This window comes from Cetorhinus maximus, chromosome 12, assembly GCF_964194155.1.
Source record: "Cetorhinus maximus chromosome 12, sCetMax3.hap1.1, whole genome shotgun sequence".
NCBI lineage: Eukaryota > Metazoa > Chordata > Chondrichthyes > Lamniformes > Cetorhinidae > Cetorhinus > Cetorhinus maximus.
Window position 1 is genome coordinate 95,653,343 of NC_135890.1, and position 25,768 is coordinate 95,679,110.

A 25,768-nucleotide genomic window follows, 5' to 3' on the forward strand; every position below is an offset into this window, starting at 1 on the left:
AGAGGGGTGAATTATAAGCTGGTTTAAGGTGGGGTGGAGGAGGTGGGGGGGGGGGGAGGCGGTGGAGAGAGAGAAGGTGGGGGTGGTTGTTGGGACAAGCAAGCATTGATAGGAGGAGATAACCAAAAGATGTCACAGACAAAAGAACAAAGAGATGTTGAAGGTGGTGATATTATCTAAAAGAATGTGCTAATTAAGAATGGATAGCAGGACAAGCAAGGTACAGAGGGAGTGGGGTGAAATAAGACTAAAAGGGCATAAAAGGTATGGATAAATGATCAGTGGAATACATTAAAAATAATGGAAATAGGTGGGAAAAGAAAAATCTATATAAATTATTGGAAAAAAAAAGGAGGGGGAAGAAACAGAAAGGGGGGGGATGGAGGAGGGAGTTTAAGATCTAAAATTGTTGAACTCAATATTCAGTCCGGAAGGCTGTAAAGTGCCTAGTCGGAAGATGAGGTGTTGTTCCTCCAGTTTGTGTTGGGCTTCACTGGAACAATGCAGCAAGCCAAGGACAGACATGTGGGCAAGAGAGCAGGGTGGAGTGTTAAAATGGCAAGCGACAGGGAGGTCTGGGTGATGCTTGCGGACAGACCGAAGGTGTTCTAATTTTAAAATGTAAAACCATGCCAAACATCAAGCTCCCTGCAGGAGTTTTTGTGTATGTTCATGACAATGTTGAGCGGATGAGGATGAAGTGAAATTGTGAACCGATAACCTGTGGAATAGGGTCCCCATGGCCTATGTAAACAATGCAGCTTATTTGTATGGGGTACATTAGGATCCCACATAACCAATGAGATTAAGAGATGCCTGCAAAGAAATAATGCCCCAGTTATTCCAGGGGGCCCAAAGTCCATAATTCAACCTTTGGAAGTGTCTCTCAACAAGCCTTTCAAAGGTCACGTTCGTGCTGAACGGACTAGGTGGATGGTTGGTGATGAAAAAAGCCTTATCAAAGAGAAATATGGAAATATGTGTGCTGCCCTACTTGATGTTTTGTGTGCTTTAATAATCAAATTGTGGGTTACTGTTAGTGCACAAACTGTCATCAGATCGTTCAAGAAATGTGGAATATCCAATTCGATGGATGGAGAGGAAGGTTAGGAAGATGTAGTTGTACAGCCTGGGCATGGGCATTAATCACTTGTACATGCTGTTCACTATTGTCAATAAACTCCCAAGAATGTCTCCCTGCCTATGGCTCCTTGTTCCGATTAGTAGTGTTCTTGTCACTCAGAAGTGAACATATCTGCACAAGATAAAGGCAGGTGTCTCAGTTCAGGGCCTCTTCCCTGTGCTTTGTGCAGCCTTTAAACCAAAGTGATTGTCCGGCCTCACACTCCCTGGGCACATTAGTGATCCCTGCACCGTGACAGTGCTTGTTATTGCTGCCAGAATGTAGTGGGCAGGCGCCACAGAGTTCCATCATTCTATCTCTATGCTCTCAGCACTTAAGGTGGGGCTGGCACCCATCTCTTCAGCATCTGTGACCAGTGATGCTGTGGCCCTGAAGGGCTCAGGTACTGAAGGTGAACAAAGGATCGGGTTCTTCTGAAGTTTCATGGCTGCATCTCTGAGATGGCCCTGATCATGGAGTGCAAGCAAGCTGCCTTTGGCCAGGCAGGAGTCAGACATTCTCAGAGGCTATGTGAAGATCTATAGAGTGTCCTCACTGTATGCCATCATCATTCTCCTGCAATCGAGTGAATATTAGGGCCTCCACTGCGTCTCCATGACAGGAGCATTCTCACAGAGGGTATTCACGCTGCGATAAGCCAGACTGGAGTCAAATGTTCACAGATGCAATGTGTGGATCTATGGTGTCTCCTCACTGCATGTCATCATCATCCTCCACAAATCTAGCAGCTATGAGGGCCTCCCAAGCACACCTGCTTTGCCTAGCCAGTGTGAGGGCCTTATCCTTGTCATCATCGCCTTCGAGTACCTCCTCACCCTCATCCCTGTCGGCATCCTCCTCATTGGAGGAGACCTCCAGCTGCTCCATCTCCTCCTCAGCCAGCTTGTCTCCCCATTATAGTGCCAGGTTGTAAAGGGCACAGCAGACGACGATGATGCGTGACAACATCTGTGGGCTGTATTGCAGGGCTCCACCAGATCGGTCCAGGCACTAGAACCTCATCTTCAGCATCCCGATGGTCTGCTCCACCAAGTTGCAAGCTGCAGCATGAGCCTCATTATACCATCGCTCTGCTGTAGCCTGAGGCCACCGTACGGGTGTCATCAGTCATGATCTTTGAGGGTAGTCCTTGTCCCCGAGGAGGTATCCCTGCAGCTTCTGTGGACACTGGAAGACTCCAGGGATCTGTGACCAACTGAGGATGTAGGAGTCACGCACACTCCCTGGAAACCGTGCGCACACCTGCAGGATGTGTTTTTGGTGGTTGCACACCAGCTGCATATTCAGTGAATGCAGCTGATGTAGTCCACCGTGAGTTGCGACGGAGGTCTGAGCACTACATGAGTGCAGTTGATCGAGATCTGAGCAAATCTAATCACTCTTGCATCCTGGCTGTCCTGGTCCCGGGCGGAATGCACAAAGCTGTGTGCTCTCATGAAGATGGCATCCGTGACCTCATGGATGCATTTGTGAGTGGGGGCTTGTGATATCGCACAGAAGTCACCTGTGGAGCCTTGAAAGGAACCACTGGCGTAAAAATTGAGCTCTGCAGTCACTTTCATGGCCACTAGCAGTGGATGTCCTCCATGTCTCCGTGGCGCCAAATCCTGCAGTAGCTGGCAGATGTGACCGACTAGTTCCCTCATCATGCGCAGTCTTCGGCGACACTGGTTCTCGGTCATCTGCAGGAATGAAAGGCGGCATCTATAGACCCTGGGTCTACCTAGGTGCCAACCAGTGATGGCTCCTTGTGGCTCTTCAGTGGAGTGTGCGGGTGCCCCAGCTGCCCCTTCTCCCTGAGGGTGCTGCTACCCCCCTCTGCGCTGCCAGGAGCCTCAGTTGCTCTCTCCTCCATCGTCTTCACACTCTGTAGGCCATCAGGCATACAGCTGGTTCACCAGGGCTCCATGATCCTGATGTGCTCCTCCTGCAGGATGAAAGAGAGAGACACGTGGTTAGCTTGGGTGTACTAAGAACCTGCCCCGGTTAAGTTTGAAGGCCTCTTAATGCTTCCTGGAGAGTGCTGGCCACCATTTTGATGGCCAGAGTTTAGTGCACTGCATGGCTACCCAAAACCCCACCACCTCTGCCCCACTCCGCCCGACCGATTGGCGGCAGCAGATTTGCCCATTGGACTGCATGCTGTGCTCTCAGCTCAGGCACAGGCATTCTCCTAACCTGCACTGCAAGGCTACACTGTTAGCTTGAACCATGTGGGAGACTGGTCCAAACCAGGATGATGACATTGCAAGGGGCTGTGAGCACCTCCAGCAGTGACTGCTCCACAGCCAACTTTAGTGAGGAGATTGTACAACATGTGCAGTTGTCCAATTGTTCTGCCATCCACTGAAATGCTTATGACTTTGCAGTCTGTGCCGGGGGGCCGGGGGTGTGTGGGGGGGTTGCAAAGCTTTGGAGCGCTTGGTGGCACTTTGCAGCTGAGACAGTTCAGGCGCAGCCACATTGATATGATTGGAGTCAGGCTTCTAGCTTATCTGCCCACTCGAGTAATGCAGAGGCATTAGAGGTCACTTCATACAAGGTTTCCCTAATGTGTGGCTGCTTCCCTCGCCCACCCTACCCCCACCCTGAATGCTTGTGCGCTATATTCAATGGCAGGGCTGCTCTTGCCCCCACCCCGACACAAGTTGCCTCAGCTGCAAGGCAGCCCTGGCCCCCCACCCCACAAGTCGCCTTGACCAGAAGGCAGCCCTTCACGAATCGCCTCAACTGCAAGGCAGCCCTTGCCCCCCCACCACCCCCACCACAAGTTTCCTCAATGGCAGGGCTTCCCTTGACATCCCCCCAATGCTTATCAAGCTTGAAGTTCAACAGGCGACCCTGGAAAACGCTGCACATTGGTACAGCCCACCAGGTACATGCCTTTAATGTGCTGTTGTGAAGCATATCAGCGTGCTTTCCCACCAAAGTGGACAGACGATCCAGCGGGGTTTGGGGTGGAGGGGGGGGTGGAGGGAGTGGGGGGGTGGCGGTGGTGGGCACAATTCCGGTGGGCTGGCCTAATAATGATATGCTGATGTATTACGATGAGGTTCCCGATGTCTGATGGCGGGAAATGCGGCCCACCATCAGCGGGCTGAGCGGATGATCGTGAACTGGTTTCACATCGTCGTGAAACCGATTGTGCCATATTGTCCGCTCACGCCACTGAACACGCCCAACGCTAGTGGGCACGGAAAATCCTGGCCTAAGAGTTTTGTGTTGATGCAGGTTACATTGACAACTTAGTGCTGTGAAATGAAGTTGCCCCAATATATTCTCCAGTGGTGTTTCATATACCAGAGTCTTACCTGCAGGTCTGTACAAGGCACTCTTCGTCAAAAGACTCTGCCCTCTTTCAATTCACCCCCACCACCAACCCCCACCCCCCACTCCCCACTACCCCCCCACCACTTTGGCCCCTTCTCTTTTGTCCCCTTTTATAAAACAGTGTCCTCTTTCAAAATTTGTGGCCATTAGATCACAGAAGGGGTTTACTGCAAGTTGTTTAGTGATACTGGCTGGGATTTCCTGTGCCCCTAGCATTGGGCGTGTCCAGTGGCATGAGTGGACAATATGGAGCAATCAGTTTCATGATGGCGTGAAACCAATTCACAATTGTCCGCTCAGCCCGCCGATGTTGGGCCACATTCCCTGCCATTGGATGTCAGGAACCCCATCAGCATATCATTATTAGGCCTGCCTGCCGGAATCATCCACCCCTCCCACCATCCCCCAACCCCAGATCGTCCACCAACCCTCCCCCAACCCCAGATCGTCCCCCAACCCCAGATCGTCCACCAACGCCAATGGGAAAACATGCCGGTGTAGACATGTCTTGAGAAGTGTGACGTGCAGAAGTCAGGACTTACCGTCAGGGTCTTGCTCACATCACAGACATCCGAGGAGCAGAAGATGCTGGAGCCCGACAGCAACGGCACACTGGAGGAATGTCCATGGCATGCTGGGTGGATTCTCATGGACACGGCTCTGCTGCGAAGCAGCTCACGGAAGGTGGAAAGTCACCATTGAGGGTCTACTCACAATGGATGATGATCGAGGGGGTGGAGAGGAAGGTCTAGGATCGACTGGGAGAGAGGTGTTGGGGGGCGAGCTTGGGAGGGGAGGGATGAAGGTGTCGGCGGGGAGGTTGGGAGGAGGGGAATGAAGTTGTCAAGGAGGGTGAGGTTGGGAGGGGGGACTGAAGGTGTCGGGGGTGTGAGGTGGAGGAGAGGAATTAAGGTGTCAGGGGGAGGTTTGGGTGAGGGAGAACGGGGGGGAGGAGGGGGTAACAGGGGAGAAGACAGCAACTGGGGAGGTAGGTATAAGTGGGGGGGTTGGAAGCTACTCGCAAATGGCTTTTCTCTCACGCTGTCTCTCTCTCTCCTTTTCCACTTTGTCGGTCTGTCTGTCTCTCTCTCCTTTCCCACTTTGTCTGTCTCTCTCTCTCCTTTCCCATTCTGACTGTTTCTCTCTCCTTCCTTTCTCATTCTTTGTCTATCTCTCCGATCCCCATTTTGTCTCTCTCTCTCTTTTCCCACTTTGTCTGTCTCTCTCCTATTCGGTCTGTCTCTTTTATCCCATTGTCCCTCTCTCCTTTGTCACTCTGTCTGTCTCTCTCTCTCTCCTTTCCCACTGTCTCTCTCTCCTTTCCCACTCTGTCTCTTTCTCTCTCTCTCCCTCCCTCTTCTTTTCCACTCTGTCTCGCCCCCAAACCAGCCCAAGGCAGTGACTCAATAACCCGGGTTACTCACACTTCACCACCCGATTGGCAGCCGGCAGCTTCCCATCCCTGCCTTGCGCTCCTGTGCCTAGATCTCGGGCCATGCTCTCTCCCCACAGCCTGGGCCTCTGATGACTGCGGCCGAGGCTCAGGCATCAGAACATGGCGGTGGCTGGCCCAGAGTGTAGCATGCCAGGGCACTGCAGGGCCGGATTTCAACAGCTTGTGGGAAATGGGCTAAGAATTGCGAGGTCTAAAATGGCAGAGACATATGCGTCATACACACGTTGTTATGATGTGGCAAATGATGTGTGACAGGTGGATCAAATCCACGAGGGAAACTTGATCATGAGATCACAACTGTTTTGCAATTTGTATTTTATTTCGAGATGCGTGCCTGAATTCAGAAGTAATAAGACTACCATGACTTCAGAGGTTTTTCAGAAAACTAAATTAAACATTTATTAAAAAAGAAAAGGTTTCAAGCACATACATTGGTCTACAAATTACTGCTATAATAATTCATAAAACCCCTAATTAATCCAACTCCCAGTTACACCTCCATTAAGGCAACAGTAAAAAATAAGTAGATTCAAACTGACGCAGGCAAAGCAACATGATACCCTAGACAGTGAGTTTCAAAGTGATTTTTTTCGGCTTCGGTTCCTGTAGACAGCAACTTGATTCACAGAGGTGGGAGGCTTTGCACATTTGTGTTAGATCTTAGAATGCCTTTTTTCTCTGACACAGAGCCTCATCTCCTTTACACATGTTTCTCCCTTTTTAATGCAAATTCCATTGTTCCCATATGTTTTTGCAACTTTACTTTCTCATAATATAAATCTTTCATAGTACTAATTTTATCAGTAACCTTTGGGGAAAAATAAACACTCTGGCTTGGCTCCTTCTGGCTAGGTGTGACAGCTTACCATCTCTTTGCGATTCAAACTACCCTAATTTATCTACAAATGCAAAATTTCCTCACACCTCACATTCTAAAACTTCAACCATGTTTACATATTTAGCATTTTGAACCTAGCTTCTTGTTGATACCGCGAAACCTCCAGACCAGCTGTCTTCAATTCAATTAAATCCCACACACACATACACACAGAGAAACTAATCCAAACCCCACAATTAACCTACTTTTACAATAAATCACGATAATATTAGGAAAATTATTATATTTTCATGACAACATGATATATTGTTTAAAATCTCATTGCAGGCCGGATGAAAAAGTGCAATGGGCCAGATCTGGCCCCCGGGCCATGGGTTCCCCACCACTGATTTAAACAGATTGCTTACATAAAACAGTGGAAGTTTCTTGATTTGGGCACAGGAGATGGTTTATGTGGTGGGAGGGCTGCCAAGGTTGGCAGCAGCCAGTTTAATTGGTAGCCCTACTGTTTCAATTGGTGTTGTACTGCCTGGAAGATGCACACATTCCATATGGCGAATTCAAGATGGTCCACTGAGAGGGACAATGCGGCGCCAAGGTTTCTTTACGATATAGCCAATCAGGTCCAGAGAAAACCTTGGGCAAAAAAGTTAATTTATTTTAGTCTACTTACTGACTATTTTATTTTCTTTGTGATTTGGAGTGATAAAATTGAACTAAACTATGACAAAATTAACAGTAGATGTTATTCTGTTCATTTAACATAAAATAAATCAGTGTTATTAATTTACCTTTGGCTCCAACTCACTAAACCATGTTTTATTTTTAGCTGATTGGAGAATGGTCAAGGTTACTGTATCCTGTTCTTAAACTTAGTTCTCAGTAAGAGGCATGGGATTTTTTCATGGGAGAGATCGGTGATGTTGAATCCAAGAGAATACCTAGAGCAGACCTGAAATTTGTAACAGCCACTTTTAAGGAGAAAAATGTCAGCAGGGATATCATTACTTCAAACTAAAGGACCAGCTTTGATTAAAAGTCAATCAAGCAAAGTTCAATACTCTGTTCCTTTGATGTCACAGGGCCTCACAGGTATGGGTCAGAAAAATGTAAAACATCAGTGCTACCAGCAACTAAAATCCCAATCTCAACATGTAAATTATTTAATAACTTGGAATGAGATCAGTAACTAGAGTATAGAACATCATAATTGGAGAACAATAAATGAAATGGGCGTAGATTGGAAGAGTTTGAATGGGCACTGTGTTTTCATTCACTTTCTCATATAAATTGTCAGAAATCTATTATTTTCAGAAACATCGTGAAATATTTTGCAGTATCGCATAATCTCTAAATATATCACTATAAATCGCTGCGCAAATTTTATATTTCCTATGCAAATTATGCACCTGGGTGAAAGGCTCAGGTATAGGGAGGTCAAATTTAAAATGAGTTATGTGCACGAAAACAGAATTTTTTCAGCTAATCATTAATAGAATTGATGAGTATACCAGGGAAGGCCATTGAAGTAGACAATACTCACAAGAAAATTTCTGGAGAGGTGAGATTGTGGATATGATAAGAATCAAGAATAAAAACAAAAAATGGTGTAAGTACTGAGCAGGTTAGGCAGTATCTGAGGAGAGAGAATTGGAGTTAACGGGCAGAATTTTCCCAAGGAGCTCAGAGTGCTGACCACCTGGTAAAGTAGCCCTTGATATTTAAATATGCTTCCCACCTGCTTTCTTGAAGGCAGCCTGTCTGAACCAGTCCTGCCATCAGTGAAACTCTCCCCCTCGAGTCTGAAATGATAAACAATTAACCACAAATCATGAGCTAGAAGTTTGAAAATAATGCTTGGAGACGAAGTCTGGAAGTGGGAAATTATTAATCCAAGAAAAGGGAGGTGAAGCTGAAAAATCTGAGCACATTTGGGTGAAATAAGTTTCAGAAGGTTGGACACCAAAGTCAAATTCCTCCCATTGATTGGACGACTGTCATTTGGGTACCTGGGGGTTGGTGGGGAATCTACAGATTAGTAGGAGGTGGTAAATCGAGAGCTGGGGCTGAATTTTACGTACCTCGGTGGTGGGTGGGAGTCCATTCTGAAAGTCACTGACCTCCGCCGCACCCCACCCCACTTTGAAAGATGGCGAATAATAAGTGCAGCGGCCAATTAACGACTGCCAACAGGGAGCTGGCCTATAGCAACGGGAGATGGTGGGCAGCACACCCAATTCGAAATTAAGTGAGACATCTGCCGACAGAGGCGGCAAGCTGTGACCTAGAAGGAGATCACAGCCCCACATTTAAAGGGACCCCTGGGGGTACCCATTGTCTCTCAGTATCCAATCATCCAGGGTCTGTAAACATCCCTCCCACCTGGGAGTGGGATATATGAATTGTGGCTGCTTCCCGGGTACCTTGCACACACCTGCATGATTTTTTGATTGTGGTCTTTACTGAGTGCTTTCCCTTGCAGTTTATTAAAGCCCCTGGCTGTCCTGCAGGTGTTTTGATAGCTACGTGTGTACAATCGCTTACCCCTTGTGCCCATGGGGAACCAGCCATGGCTGTAAAGCCTCTGGCTTTTTACAATTGCGTGCTATTGCCTAAATAGGAAATATATCTAAGGGCAGGCCTAAATATGGCATCAATGAGTACCTTTATGTAGTGATGTGCTACAAGCTGAGTGATCCCACTCAGGTCATCACAGGCAGCCTGAAACGTGACAGTCTTTTGTGAAAGGTGAAGTTTGCGGAGGCACTGTTGCTCCGTCATCTGAAGATATGACATTTGCACCTCTTCAACACGGTTAGCAGGGTACAGCCTTCGTCTGCAGATGAGTGCCTTCTGCTGCCTCCCCTCTGTAGGCCCCTCGCTGCTCAGCGCTTCCCACCTTCCTGCACCTCATGACACTCCTGCCCCTGGACAGCTGGCCTCCTCCTTTCCTTCTCCTCACTGGAGGAGGTACCTCCCACAGAATGTACAACGCCCATAAGGGGCACCATTTCACACTACAAATGGTGCAGTGCTCAAAGGTGACTGGAGCACCAATTTTCAGACCCCCCCCTGAGGGATAACCCTGAGGTTTATGAACAGCAACAATCTCTGAAAGAAATAACTGTCAGCAGCCTCTCCTGCTAAAGTCAGGCACAGACCACCTCCAGCCTTCATATCCACCCTTTCATCAGAGCCTGGAAAAAATTCATCTTCCCACTGGACATGTTTCATTATTACAGAATCGGGAATGTTTTATTGCCGTCACAGGGACTGTGAACGAGCTTAAACGACCTTTAACAGATAATTTCAAAATGGCTGCCGATGTCGGAGCCCGCCCACCATCAGCGGGACCGGGTTAGCCATCTGACGTCATCAGGCCGGATATGACGCTTCTGCGGGACCCGCTTTCGTAAGGTAACGTCACGTCCAACCTTTGACCTGTTTCCGAGGTGGCGTCTGCGAAGCTTTCAGGTCTCGGCTGCAGGGACTGACCCAGATTGACACCCAGGCGACTTTTAACCCTTTGTTGTGTGCAAATCCTTTTACAGTTTTGCCCATTTTCTGGGTCTTTGGTCGGGCTTAAAGAGGGGGAGGGAAGAGGGGGAGGGCTTGATCTCCCTTACGTAAAAGGAGCAGATTTGCCCCAGTTTGGGCCCCTGGGAGAATTCCGAAATCAGCCAAAAGATCCCAGATCAGGTTGGGGAGTCCCAGCTCCGTGAAGTCATTAACCCAAAAATACTTGGTCACTGGTTAGGGAGACCAAACCCTGTGCTCGTTAGTTGGTTAATTAGAAGGCTTAGCTGTTGGCAGAGAGAAGATTAGGGCCGGAAATTTCCCGCCCCTCTCACCGGCGGGATCTTCCGGTCCCAGCGATGCGAGTGGAGATTTCAATGGTTTGCCGGTCCTGCCGCAGTTTGCTGGAAAATCCCTAAACTATTATTTAGTTAATAATGCGAAATTATTAACTAAAAATAAGTGCAGCTGATGGTCAAAGTGCCGGCCAAGGTATGGTGAACCAGAGTCACAATCTCCTCACTTGCAAAAGACCAGGCTACCTTCCCAGGCCTAGAATTGACATGTTCCCACAGGAGGAAAGGAATTGCTCTCACCAATAGCTCTGGGTCCCATTTATTTTTTTTTATCATTTTACTATTTAATGTCAATTTATGTACAGCAGCGCTTTAAATTCTTGATGGGTACAGCATCACATGAATCCTGTGCCCAATAGCCTTAGCAGGCAGGTTACTGCTGAACTTGGCACGCACCATACCACTGTTTCCATGAGCACGGGTCACTTTACCCCAAATGACACGGGTCTTGTTTGGTTTGCCACCAGGAGTGATAGTGTTGTTCTTTGCTTTGTAGACGTAGGCACATCTCTTGCCCAGATAAAATTCTGTTTCATCACGGCAATAAACACCCTCAATCTTCAGGAGAGCAGTGTGCTCTCTTTGGTTTCGAAGGCCTCGTTTATAGCCTGTAAACACAGCTTTGCACCATAATCTTCCAGGCAGCTGGATCGCCCGCCCTGATACTAAGATGGAGGAAGAGCTGGGTCCCATTTATGGCACATACAGTCCTGGAAGAAGTTAATGAGTGGTCAGACAGAGAGGGGAGGGTGGGAAGAAGATCAAAAGGGCATGTCTGCAATTGGGTAGGAGAGATGAAATAGAATGTTTCATGGTGCAAGGCCAAAGGGAGTGATGATGAAATAAAAGATGTGTCTAGAGGAGGTGCGAATGGCAGGATTCTGAATAGCTGCTGTCCGAAAGCAAAATAAAGGAAAGAGAGAAACGAGAGAGGGAAAAAAAGCAAAGAAATTGAAACAAAATGGGGGCAGAGGTTCTGAGCTAAGAATCCACATATGTGGGGTTTATGGAAGTATTTTGGGCCTTTATATTCTAAAATGGGAAGCTGCCTTGAGAAGTACACTTTTCTGAGTTTTGATAAAAGTTAAGAAATTCAATATCAAGTCAAGGATGGCAATAGAACCTTTTGTGGAGCCTACTCTACTTTTCAGAATATTCATATCAGGTACTTATGTGATATGGAGAGCTCTTATTTGGATGAACCTGGATTTATGCTATACAAGTATAACTTGTCCTGGTCTCTGCAGATTGCGGTCTTGGAAGAAGAGGACAGACTTTTTCAGTTATAAAGAGAGGAACTTAAAAGAAAATCAGGAAATATTTATAATCAGTCAATTTTGTCTGTTTTACACCATCACCCAAAGTCTACCCATCACCCCCTTGATGGGGAAAGGGCATTTACTTAGGTAGGATGATGGTGTACCGGAACCCCGCCTCATTCCTGCCTCTACCAGAATCAAGTGCTGGGCTGGAAGGCCCATGGCCGGCCATTCTCACCCGGCCACTAATTGAGGCCCTTAATGGCCAATTGATAACCACTTAAGGGCCTCACCCCACCACTGCTGGTATTAACCCATCTGTGGGAGGGCCTGTCAACATACCTTCCTGAAAAGAGCCGGTGTGGGTCTCTAGCCGGCTCCCCAGCGAGACCCCTGAAATCTTGACAAAATTCTGCCCAGTGTGTTTATTCCGCAGTTCTATACTTGCCAAAATGTCAGATTTGAATGTCCATGCAAAAAAGGTTTATTGGGTTTGATGTAGGAAGATTGCTGTCAGCTGTGCTTTATTAGTGAAACAAACACAACTTGTTAAACCAAAATAGCTTCTCCAGGATATAGGGGGTCATTAATTGCACTTGTGCCAATCTATGTATCTGTACAGAGTGATCTTGATTGCATAAACAGTAAGTAATATTACCCCCCTTAACGTTCAAACAGAATAGAAGGACAAATAATGGTTTGTGCAAATAAAAACACAATTTCACAGAAGGATGCAAGGAGGCACTCTTTAATTTTATGACAATTGTGTCTTTGCCAGTATTTGACAGTGGCAATAGACTTAACCTGTTTCCTTGAGCAGTGATTGTTGGCATGATATACATTCCTGTACCCTGGAGGAAACTGTCTTATATAGCAATCCACATAAAAACAGATTGGAGCAGACATTTATGATATTCAATTAACTTCTGATGTTTGGACTACGCTGTTGGGACAAGGTTGTTGGGAGGGGCTGGTGGGATGGGGTAGGCGGAGAGAGGTGGGGAGGTGGTTAGAGAGAGGCTGTAAAACAGCCTACTTACAGTTGCAGGGCCCATTTTTCAGTCCAAGCTTAGCAGCGAGCTCGAAGCTAACAAACAACACCATGAGGTGACTGCCTAACTTAAGTCAACCCATGTCCCCCACCCATCCCCTATGGCCCCCAAACCCCTATGCCAACTTTGTTACCCACTGCCTGCCCTCCATGGCCCCTCACACCCCCATACCAACTTAATGCCACTCTATCCACACCCATTGCCCCATACCCATATGTCAACTTAGTGCCAACCCATGTCCCCGCCACCCTTTGCCCTTACCTCCTCCATGACAACTCAACTAGTATCCTTGGACAGCTCCTTGACAAGTTTGATAGATTAGATAGCTGGACAGCTCCTTAACATCTCCTTGACAGCTAGACAGTTCCTGGACAGCTGGACATCCTGTGGACAGCTTGATCCCTCCTTGATAGCTGGACAATTCCTGGGCAGTTGGACAGTTCCTGGGCTACTGGACATCTCCTTGAGAACTGGACAGCTGGACATCTCCTGGACAGCGGAACATCTCCTGGACAGCCGGACAGTTTCTGGACAGCTAGACACCTCTTTTGTAGCTTGATAGTTCCAATGAAATTCTGTTCACTTTTAACAATCCAAAAGGGTGCCTTAACTCTGCCAAAGGGTGTCTTACTTCTCTGAAAGGTGTCCCAGAATGCTATCCAAAGGGGTACCCTGGCGATCCATTAGAATCCACCAAGTTCAGACCTCTTAACTGTTCTAATCGCCACATTCTGGATTACACACTCCTTCCATAATCCCACTTCAGTGAAGGTAGCTGGTAATTTAAACGGCCAGCTGCCTCTGCGAATCGCACATGCGCGAACACCAGCCCTACTCCAGTTCTGCCCCAACGAAGGTTGGAAATGCCGCGTTCGGGGATGGAACTTAGAAATTTCAGCCATTTCTGGGATTTAAATCCGGGCCCAAATTTTCAAACTGCCATGGCGTAATTTGAATTCATGCGCTCTGCATTATTAGTCCAGGCCTCTGGATTACTACTCTAATGACATTATCATTGCACTACACCACCATGCTTGTAACAGATTGGTCTTATTTTTGGAAGGTAATTTTGCAACTCAAGATCATGCATTAGCAATGCCTCATCACTAAGGGATAAACCCATTACATTTACACAGTTCTTGGATTTCTATAAAATGAAAAGATGGCAACAATGTTGATTGAAGTGTATATGTTAGTTCTGATTTTCAAAAATGGTTCGAGTTGAATAAGGGGACAGATCCATCTCTGCTGTAATGAATTTTGCATCATTGACCCATACCCCTAATTTAATTGGCTCCTGGAACATGAAATGCTTTCCCAGAGAGCAAGTGGAAGGCAAGGTGGCAGCTGCAGCTCTTTAAGAGGAAAGGAAGATGGTTGTTTGTTGGCGTCCATCTTCTCAGCCCTGGAGCATCACTGCAGGTGTTCCTCAGGGTAGTGTCCTAACCATCTTCACCTGCTTCATCAATGATCTTCCTTCCATCATAATGTTAGAAGTGGGGTGTTCGCTGATGATTGCACAATGTTCAGGGCCATTCATAACTCCTCACGTACTAACACAGTCCGTGTCCATATGCAGCAAAATCTGGGCAACATACAGCCTTGATCTGGCAAGTGACAAGTGGCAAGTAACATTCATGCCACACAAGTGCCAGGTTATGACCATCTTCAACAAGAGAGAATCTAACCACCTCTCCTTGACAGTCAATGGCATTACCATCGCTGAAGCCTCCTTTCAACATCTGGGGGGTTATCATTGACCAGAAACTGTACTGGACTAGCCATATAAATACTGTGGCTACAAGAGCAAGTCAGAGGCTGGGAATTCTGCAGAGAGTAATTCACCTCCTGACTCCCCAAAGCCTGTTCACCATCAACAAGGCACGTCAGGAGTGTGATGGAATACTTTCCACTTGCCTGGATGAGTGCATCTCCCACAACACTCAAGAAGCTCAACACTATGCAGAACAAAGTAGCCCATTTGATCAACACTCCATCCAAGATCTTAAACATTCACTCCCTCCACCAACAATGCACAGTAACAGCAGTGTGTACCAGCTACAAGATGCACTGTAGCAACTCGCCAAGGCTCCTATGGCATCATCTTCCAAATTTGCAACCTCTACCATTTAGAGCGACAAGGGCAGTAGATGCATGGGAACACTACCACCTACAGGTTCCCCTCCAAGCCACTCACCATCCTGATTTGGAAATATATCACCATTCCTTCACTGTTGCGGGATCAAAGTCCTGAAACTCCCTAATGGGGCTGTGGGTGTACCTACACCACAGGGACTCAGCAGTTCATGAAGCAGCTCACCACCACCTTCTCAGGGGCAATAAAGGATGAGCAACACATTATGGCTTAGCCAGAAATGCTCACATCGCATGAAAGAATTAAAAAAATTGTGGTGGTGGCAAAACATATATCTACATTTTCACAGTAGTATCACCATTGCGGCAAAATGGCCAATGAGCCTGGAAATCGCAAGTACTGCCCCGAGCACGGCATCTCCATTTTTGCATGAGCAGGAAGGGGAGCAGTTCATGTTTCAAAGATATGCATTTCATGGAAACAGATGGCCATTTAAATCATCAGCTGTCTCCAGTCAAGTCAGATTTTGGTAGCCCAGGAGTGTGAAACCTGAAGTATGCTGAGTAGACCTAGTAAGAGCAAGTCTGAACTTTGTTCATTTCTTTGAATAGTCAGGGTATCCCTTTGGAGAGGTAAGGTATTTCTTTGAATAGGTCCCGGGACACCTTTGGGGAAAGGCCAAGTGCCCTTTGGCATTGTTAAAAGTAAGCATAAATGCACATAAAATGTGCATAAACTCATTACCTGTCAAGATCATTGGAACTGTTAACAGGCTTGTAAAACCAACTGTCAAAAGTGTCAAGAGCACCTGGAAAAATGAACTGTCAAAAGTGTGAGGAGGGACTGTCAAAAGGCACCTGTCAAGGCATGTAAAAGTCCTGTCCTTTAAATCTTTTTAAAAAATGTCTGGAGTTTAAAAAAAATACCTTGCTATTTCACACTGTCTGTTGACATTAGCCTGAGGGCTTCCATTATTGGATTACAGCTGCATGACTGATTTCACAACCATCCATTATCACAGTAGCTCAGTTTGCTTGAAAGCTTCAAATGGTTATAGGCTATTTGAAGTGGGACTATAAATTCCAATGTTGTTGTTATGAGGGATTGCGCACTTGAATGAAATGTTTGTTGTTACAAGGCTTTATGTAGTTGAAGGAAAGTAAATATAGTAAATTAGTTTTTATGGATGAGTGTGTTTTTATCAATATAGTGAAGTCTGCAATAGACACTTACAACTTTATTTTATCTCATCTCTGCATGGATCCTGACATCTGCCCATGGTGGATATTGAGTGAGTTCGATGGTAGATGTAAGGGCAAAGGGTGGTGGGGGCAAGATTTGGTATGAATTGGCATGAGGTTTGCATAGGGGCTATTGTTACGATCCAAGCTGATGTTATCACTGGACAAGTCAGATGGAACCTGGCAAGATAGACCATAATTTTGTTTTTTTTTATAAACTGCAAAAGGTACTCATTGAAAGATTCACAGAAGTCTGCTGTTGATTTTAATAAAAAGTTAAAACATTTATTAAACAAGAAACATTAACTTGACAACAGTCAATACAGACACCAAGGAAAAAATGTTTCAAATTCACGCTGTCCTTTTTATCCCAGCAATACCCTTACAAACCCAACACTCCAGTGAAGAGGTACCACTATTTCCACACCAAGACTAGAGCTAGTCCAATAGACTTCTGAACATTCACTAGCAGTCCTTCCAAAATTGGTATCTCCCTTGAGATATCCATAAAACTCTCTCTAAATTTAACTTTAGAGCGATATATATGAGTTCCTTAAACTTATTTCCTCAGCAGTCTGGCATAATTTCCAACTAGAGAAAGTCGTAGACCTTTTATGTCTTCACTCTGTGGTATACACATACCGACTGAACTAAAATCTGCCTTTCTGTCTCTCCCTGTGTCTCTGTGGGTGTATCTCTGGTCCCCTTTTGCTGGGCAACAGCACAGTTTTGCCCTACTTTTTGTGTTTGTTTTAAGTTCTCTAAACCCCTTGGTAACCCATTGCTTCAGTTCAAGTGTCGTAAAACCTCATTACAAATGCATGTATACAAGCACGGCCTAGAGACTTCCTGGCTCCATCTAAAAAGAAAACTCTAAAATGAAACCAAACCCAGGTTTCGCCTTTCTTAATACACAAATAAAATAAAGTATAAATTAAACTTAAAGCTATATGTTGTTCTAAATGCCCACAAATACAAATATAACTTACTTAAAACTATATCTAGTTCTTAACACTATAAAGGAGCATGGGGGGGGATACAGGGCCAGAGGTTGGCATGGAGGGTATTAGGGACCTTTGGGGGGGGGGGGGTACAAGGGCATAGGCTGCATGGAGGGTATGAGAGGTCAGGGGTGGGTACAGGGTATGAGGTGGCATGGTCAGGGAATGGGGAGTGTGTTGGGCAGGGGGTTTGAGGGGTGATAGATGTATTATTCTTTTAAAAAGATTTTTGGACATAGTGCCAGAGCTCCAAGGCAGACCTTCTGTCCAGCCCACCTCTGCACCCGGCATCCTCCTCATTACCTCCAGGGTCATCCATCCTGACTTCGAATATAGCATCCCCTACCCCCATCTCAACCAAAAATATGATGACTGGGCTGCCATTTTTAAAAGTCAGATTCTCAGAGCTGGGAATTCTCCTGACTCTGCACACCCCACTTGCAGACAAATGTCCGGGCCAATGCATTTCATGGGTTCCTCATTTGCCATGTTTGAGTTGCTGAACATTACAATATTTACCTTAGCTACACAATTGGAGTACAGCTGTACAAACCTGTAATGTCATCAATTTACTAACATTTACAAATTTGGGGTGGTTTTATGTCCTATGGTCACATCTGGTAGGAACTACGCTCAATCAGTGCAAACTTATCAGATGGAGTGGGTTCAAGTAAGGCCTAGAGGCGAAGAACAGTGTTGATTCCACTGTTGCGTCAAAGTAACAAATTTCACAGTACGTGCAATATGACCTAATCCGTGAAAATAGCATTCACAGCAAATTGCACCAGCCAATACTGACTCAGTATATATTAATCACAAAGGTAAAAACAAAAAGCTAAAAGCTACTGCGGATGCTGGAAATCCAAAACAAAAACAGAATTACCTGGAAAAACTCAGCAGGTCTGGCAGCATCGGCGGAGAAGAAATCAGTTAACGTTTCGAGCCTTCATGGCCATGAAGGCTCGAAACGTTAACTGATTTCTTCTCCGCCGATGCTGCCAGACCTGCTGAGTTTTTCCAGGTAATTCTGTTTTTGTTTTATATTAATCACACTTGACTTCTGTATCATCTTCCTCATCTATAGCACACTAAGTTCTACCTGCCTGATGGTAGTGCTGATCTGCTATAGATCATAATGGATGCCAGGGAAAAACTGCATCTTGTATCCACAGCAACCAGCAAAGATGCATAGACTCAGAGTTTGGTACATGGTCTGTCAAGACCATAAATTTGCTGGCAAATAGTCTACAGCTTGCACAGGGGTCCCCTCAGCCAAAAAAATGCCCCTTAAGCACATTTAATTCTAATCATTGTTGCCAGTGGGTTTGAGTTTGTTCAGAGATTGGTACAATAGTCAATTCTTAAGAGTTGAAAGTACTAATTGCATACCTTGAAATTATTTTCATACCTAAAAGTTCACTGCAAGTATAAATACTCTGTTTTCCAGATTCCAAAGGAAACTGGCCTTGGGGAAGCAAACTGCACCTATTCCAAATACTGGGTAAGACAGGCATGGCAGCTCACATTTACCCAAGTCCAACATTCGAGGATAGCCCTTTCCAGAACCTATGAAGTATTGTGTTTTCAATTATGGATCACATGACAAAAAAGCTGTTGTTTAAATGGCTGAAAACACAAACTTAAATCTCGTTGAATAATTATGAATCTCGAAAGAATTAAGAAATACAACAGGAAGATTTAAAGTAGTGGCAATTTATTTTTATTGTTGAATTTCAAAACGTAAATGAATTCCAACGGTCACACTTTATGCATAACAAGTCAACTAAATGAAGTGCTATTTCTGTATATTTCATTGTCTGCATCTGATGTTGTCAACCACTTCTGTAGCTGTAACTTAAACTCAACAAGGAGATGCTTAGGCTTGATTCCCTCTGAAACCTGTAAAGCAATGTCTTTTCTTCCTTTTGCCTTCTCTGAAAAAAAATCAAAAGGCACAATCTGTTCATCGTGGATTTACAAAGCAAAGTGATACAAGTTAAATTCATGAGTACTCCAGCAGCGAATCATGAGTATTTTGTTTTTCTGGAATCATGTAAATCCCTCTAGTTTCCCACATTATATTCCACTATTAAGGGAATAATTGTATCCAACTTGTGACAATGTATGGATAAGTTTCCAGTTCATAGAAGGCTTGGTCAGTTCATGGGAACTGCCTCTCTGTTGTCAGCATAAGTTGGAAAAGTGTCTGTGACACTGGTGACTATTGACTTGGTTTGAAAATTATAACACTTTGGTACTCAAAAAAACATTAGCCTTCAACAAATCAATAACTTGCACTTCCCCTTGTAATGGATTAACTTCTCTTGGTAAGAAATGCAAGTTTTACACTTTTCTTTTACATTGCCCATTCAACCTGTTATCATCTGTGAATTAGTGAAGTTTATTCGTGTAAGGTATGTCCTCATTATTCTTGTTTGTTTGAAGTTTTGACACTTTATTATCTTGCCAATATTTTCCCTCTTTTTAAGCGCTAATCATGCTATGAGAATAGATGGAAATGTATTTTGTATGAATTATACCTTCATTAGAATAAGGGAGAAATGTTGGAAGGAAGAATGAGGGGAAGCAATATAAAGTGAAATGGTGCAATTTTAAAGGAGATGCAGGAGCAAAGAGACCTGAGGGTTCATGTACACAAACCTTTGAAAGTGGCAGGACAAGTTGATAAGACTTTAAAAAAGGCTTACAGGATCCTCGTCTCTGTAAATAGAAGCAGCAAAGAAAACGAAAGCAAGGAAATTATGGTAAATATTTATAAAGCACTGGCTAGACCTCAGTTAGAGTATTGTATCCAATTCTGAGCACCACATTTTAAGATGGTTGTCAAGGAGAGCATGCAGAGTAGAATTATTAGATTTACTAGAATGGTACCAGGGCTAAGGGATTAGGGGGTAATATTAGTGGACTGGGAATCCAAAGGCCTGGCCTAATGCTCTGGAGATGCAAGTTCAAATCCTACCATAGCAGCTGTGGGTATTTAAATTCAATTAATTAATAAATCTGCAATAAAATGATTGTCTCCCTAATGATGATCATGAAAATATCACATTGTCATAAAAACTCATCTGGTTCACTACTGCCCTTCAGTGGGGAGTGGAGAAGTCTGACATCCTGGTCTGACCTACATGTGACTCCAGATCTACAGCAATGTGGTTGACTCTTAACAGCCCACTGAAATAGCTTAGCAAGCCACTCTGTTATGTATCAAAATGCACTGTGGGAGTAACTTAGCCATATCAATTGCAGCAGTCCATGAAGGTGGCTCACCACCACCTTCTCAACGGCAACTAGGAATAGGCAATAGATGCCTGCCTTGCCTGTGACACTCATACCCAATAAATGAATCAGAACAAAAATTACATGAAGAGACTAAAGAATTTGAGATTGTTACAAAATTACATAGAGAGACTAAAGAAAACCTGAGATTGTTCTCCAAAGAGCAGGTTCAAGTTGAGTTTTGGTAGAGGTGTTCAAAATTATGAAGAAATTTAGTAGTGTATTTATGGAGAAACTGTTTACAATGGCAGGTTGGTTGGCAAAGAGATGACAAAGATTTAAGGTAAATGGCAGTAGAACCAGATGGGAGTTGGACAGAAAGATAGATTCTTGACTAACAAGGGGGTGAGAGGTTATCAAGGGTAGGCAGGAATGAGGGGTCAAGGTTACATTCAGATCAGCCATAATCTTATTGAATGGCAGAGCAGGCTTGAGGGGCCATGTGGCCTACTCCTGCTCCTAATTCGTATGTCTGCATGTAAATGTTTTTTTGCAGCAAGTTCTTTAGGATCTGGAATGCCTGAAAAGTTGACAGAAGCAGATTTGATAGTAACATTCAAAAATAAACTGAATAATTACTTAAAAAGGAAAAAAAAAACTGAACTATTGTGAGGGACTAAGACCTCACCCTGTATTTTTTAAAATAAAATATATAGAGAGTTATGCTCATTGCTATCTCTTAAAATTTCAAACTGGACAAAGACCTAAATTGGCTGAATCTATGTTTGTCTGTGACCCTGAACAAAAGAAGCTACCTGGTAGTATCGAGGAAACTCGCACAGTTATCCCTGAAGAGTCACTAATGACCCCTTGTGGACTGCACAGACCAAATTCAGAGAGAGCTATACAAGGGCCATCTACATTTCATAATCCAGGCTGGCCAACAGGAGCCTGCTCATCTGCTCCCCACAACCCTCCTTTCAATTCTTAATGGTTGAGACATTTAATAATCTTGGATGCAGATGAGGATACATGTCCTTTGTCAAAGACAGCATGGAGAGGTGGGAGTCATGTTATATGGGCCTTTGTGAAACCAGTAATGTAGCCTTACTGAACTGCAAAGCCTTAGTCCGCTTTTCTTTCATCTGACTAACAACCTCACAGACAAGGAACTCCAGCCCAGGTTGGACATGTGGCCCCACCTAGACTGCTTCTGCTGGAAATTCTGTACCATTGCCTACAAGACTGCTTCATCTATATTTAAGAAAGGGACTATTAGAAGCAAACTATCAGTGTGCTTGCACACGAGCAGGGGAGAGGCCTCATCCTGAGTGAGACACAGCCAGAGTGAGTGTGGGTATTAGCAAGTTAGTGCACAGTGGGAATTCGGTGCAGAGGGGAAGAGGTGCTCTTTGCATTTTTTCTTTGCTATCCAACTTCTTAAATCTTCAGAGAGTGGTCTTTTCTTGCTGCAGCAGTAGAGACTACAAGGGAGAGGAATGACTGGTAAGTAGTGGGTAAGGTCGGGTAAGTATTTACTACTTCTATTGCTTATAGTTTAAGGTCTTTTTGTGGTTTATAGTTTGTATATTCTGTAGTAACGAGGATCAGGAAAGAAGGGCCCTAGAGTAATTGACTTAAAAGGTTTAATTTAAAGGGATGTCATGGCAGGAGAGCTCAAAGCCATGGTGTGCTCCTTGTGCTCCATGTGGGAAGCCAGAAACATTTCCAGTGCCCGGGACCAGCATGTGTGCAGGAAGTGTGTCCAGCTGAAGCTCCTGGAAGCTTGGGTTTCAGAGCTGGAATGGCGGCTGGGGACACTGTGGAGCATCCGTGAGTCTGAGAGCATCGTGGATAGTACGTTTAGAGAGGTGATCACACCGCAGCTGAAGGGGCTTGAGGAAGGAAGGGAATGGGTGACCACCAGGCAGTCCAAAAGAAACAGGCAGGTAGTTCAGGAGTCCCCTGGGGTCCCGCTTGCAAATCGGTATTCCATTTTGGAGGCTGATGAGGGCACTGGTTCCTCAAGTGAGTGCAGACAGAGCCAAGCTTCTGGCACCACAAGCAGCCTGTCTGTACAGGAGGGGAGGAAGAGAGGAAGAGCAATAGTAATAGGGGATTCTATAGTCAGGGGAACAGATAGGCGCAACTGTGGCCGTCTCCACAGGACTCCAGGATGGTGTGTTGCCTCCCTGGTGCCAGAGTCCGGGATGTCACTGAACAGCTGCAGGGCATCCTCAAGAGGGAGGGTGATAAGGCAGAGATCATGGTACATGTTGGTACCAATGACATAGGTAGAAAGAGGGATGAGGTCTTGCATCAAGAATTCAGGGCATTAGGCAGTAGACTAAAAAGCAAGACCTCTCAGGTTGTAATCTCTGGATTACTCCCAGTGCCACGTGCTAGCGAGCACAGAAATAGGAGAATAGCGCAGATGAATACATGGCTTAAGAGTTGGTGCAGGAGGGTGGGTTTTTGGATCACTGGGACCTTTTCTGGGGAAGGTGAGAAGCGTGATAGTCTACATCTGAACCAGAGTGGGACTAACAACATTGCGGGCCGGTTTTCTAGTGATGTTGGGAGGAGTTTAAACTAATTCGGCAGGGGGAGGGGACACAGAATGTTAGCAGAATAGGGACACATAATAATGCAGTAAAACAATCAAGTCAGAGGGAGTACAGCTACATTAAGTTTCAAGGAAGTAAGGCAAGGCTGGATGGCCTCTACTTTAATGCCAGGAGTATTACAGGTAAAATGGATGAGTTAAGAGCGAGGAGTGACACGTGGAATTGTGATATAGTAGCCATCACAGAGACGTGGTTGAGGGAGGGGCAGGATTGGCAGCTCAACATTCAGGGATATAGAATCTTCAGGTGAGACAGGGTAGGGGATAAAAGAGGAGGAGGCATTGCATTATTAGTTAAGGAGTTGGTTACTGCAGTAAGGAGAGATGATATCTTGGAGAGGCCATCGAATGAAGCTTTGTGGGTAGAGTTTTGGAATAAAAAAGAGGCAGCCACATTATCAGGTGTTTATTATAGACCCCCAGATAGTCAGTGGGAAATTGAGGAGCAAATATGTGCACAATTTGCAGAGGTGTGGAAAAACAATAACAATAGGTGATTTCAACTTTCCCAACATTAATTGGGATAGATAGTGTTAAGAGCTTGGATGGAGTGGATTTCTTGAAATGTGTACCGGAGAACTTTTTAGGTCAATATGTAGAGGGTCCAACAAGGGACGGCGCAGTGCTGGACCTAATTCTGGGGAATGAAGCCGGACAGGTGGCTGAGGTGGTGGTGGGGGAGCATTTTAGTGATAGCGACCACAACATGGTACAATTTAAGCGTGTTATGGACAAAGAAATAGACAAATTGCAAAAAAAATGTTTTGGATTGGGGGAGAGCAGATTTTAGTAAAATAAGGGAGGATCTGGCCAAGGTAGACTGGGAACAGCTACTTGTGGGAAAATCTACAGAAGGGCAGTGGGAGGTGTTCAAAAAGGAAATGGGGAGGGTACAGGCTCAACATGTTCCCTCTAGGGTGATAGGAGGGAGTAACAAGCCCAGAGAACCATGGATGACCAGAGGTATTCAGGATACGATGAGAAGGAAAAGAGAGCAGGTACAAGTGGAGCAAATCAGCGGAGGCATTAGTGGAATACAGAAAGTGCAGCGTGGAGCTTAAGAAAGCAATTAGGAGAGCAAAAAGAGGATATGAGAAAGCTCTGGCTGGTAAAAGTAGGGAAAATCCCAAGATATTCTATAAGTGTATCAATGGGAAGAGGATAACCAGGGAAGGAGTAGGGCCCATTAGGGACCAAGGGGGCAATCATTGGGTGGAGCCAGAGGATATTGGTAGAGTGTTGAACAAATACTTCACATTTGTCTTCACCCAAGAGAATGAGGATGAAGGTATGGAATTCGGGGAGAGAGACTGCTAGGTTCTTGAGCAAATTGATATAGGGAGTGACAAGGCATTGGAGGTGTTGGCAGGCTTGAGAGTGGACAAATCTCCAGGTCTGGATGATTTGTGTCCCAGACTGCTGAGGAAGGCAAGGGAAGAGATCGCAGGAGTTCTGACCCAAATTTTTAATTCCTCTCTGACCACGGGATAGGTGCCAGAGGACTGGAGAACAGCTAATGTGGTTCCACTATTTAAGAAGGGTTGTAGAGATAAACCAGGGAACTACAGACCAGTGAGTCTCACGTCAGTGGTAGGGAAACTATTGGAGAAAATTCTGAAGGAGTGAATCTATCTCCACTTGGAGAGGCAAGGTTTGATCAGGGATAGTCAGCATCGCTTTGTCAGAGGGAGGTCATGCCTAACAAATTTGACTGAATTTTTTGAGGAGGTGACCAGGTGTGTAGATGAGGGTAGTGCAGTTGGTGTAGTTTATATGGATTTCAGCAAAGCCTTTGACAAGGTCCCACATGGGAGACTTATAAAGAAGGCAAATGCAAATGGGATACAGGGTAATTTGATGAGGTGGATTCAAAATTGGCTTAGTTGTAGGAGACAGAGGGTGATGACAGAAGGCTGCTTTATTGACTGGAAGCCAGTGTCCAGAGGGGTCTGTGCTGGGTCCCCTATTATTCATCATTTATATAAACGACATAGGTGACTATGTGAGGGGTAGGATTAGTAAGTTTGCGGATGACACAAAGATTGGCCGGGTGGTTAACAGTGAGGTTGAGTGTCTTGGGCTATAGGAAGATATAGACGGAATGGTCAAATGGGCAGATAAGTGGCAGATGGAATTTAACACTGAAAAGTGTGAGATGATGCACTTTGGAAGGAGTAATTTGACAAGGAATTATTCAATGAATGGCATGACACTAGGAAGTTCTGAGGAACAAAGGGACCTTGGCATGTGTGTCCATAGATCTCTGAAGGCAGAGGGGCATGTTAGTGGGGTGGTGAAAAAGGCATATGGAACACTTGCCTTTATCAATTGAGGCATAGATTACAAAAGTAGGGAGTCATGTTGGAGCTGTATAGAACCTTGGTGAGGCCACAGCTGGAGTACTGTGTGCAGTTCTGGTCACCACATTATAGGAAGGATGTGATTGCACTGGAGGGGGTGCAGAGGAGATTCACCAGGATGTTGCCTGAAGAGAGGTTGGATAGACTTGGGTTGTTTTCGTTGGAGCAGAGCAGACTGAGGAGCGACCTGATCGAAGTGTACAAGATTATGAGGGGCATGGACAGGGCGGATAGGGAGCAGCTGTTCCCCTTAGTTG

At 45.3% G+C, this 25,768-nt stretch overlaps 1 protein-coding gene and 1 pseudogene across 1 annotated transcript in view; both read right to left on the reverse strand.

The window, feature by feature from the left end:
* Positions 1 to 10,898: 10,898 nt before the first annotated feature.
* LOC144688005 (large ribosomal subunit protein eL33 pseudogene) lies at positions 10,899 to 11,333 on the reverse strand (annotated as a pseudogene).
* Positions 11,334 to 18,985: 7,652 nt separating this feature from the next.
* The window catches only part of LOC144687124 (leucine-rich repeat-containing protein 43-like), a 31,997-nt gene continuing 25,214 nt past the window's right edge, over positions 18,986 to 25,768 (reverse strand). Inside the window, exon 10 of the mRNA XM_078552877.1 lies at positions 18,986 to 19,222. Within this exon, the coding sequence (XP_078409003.1) occupies positions 19,068 to 19,222 (155 nt within the window). The 3' untranslated portion in view covers positions 18,986 to 19,067. The remainder of the gene's footprint in view (positions 19,223 to 25,768) is intronic.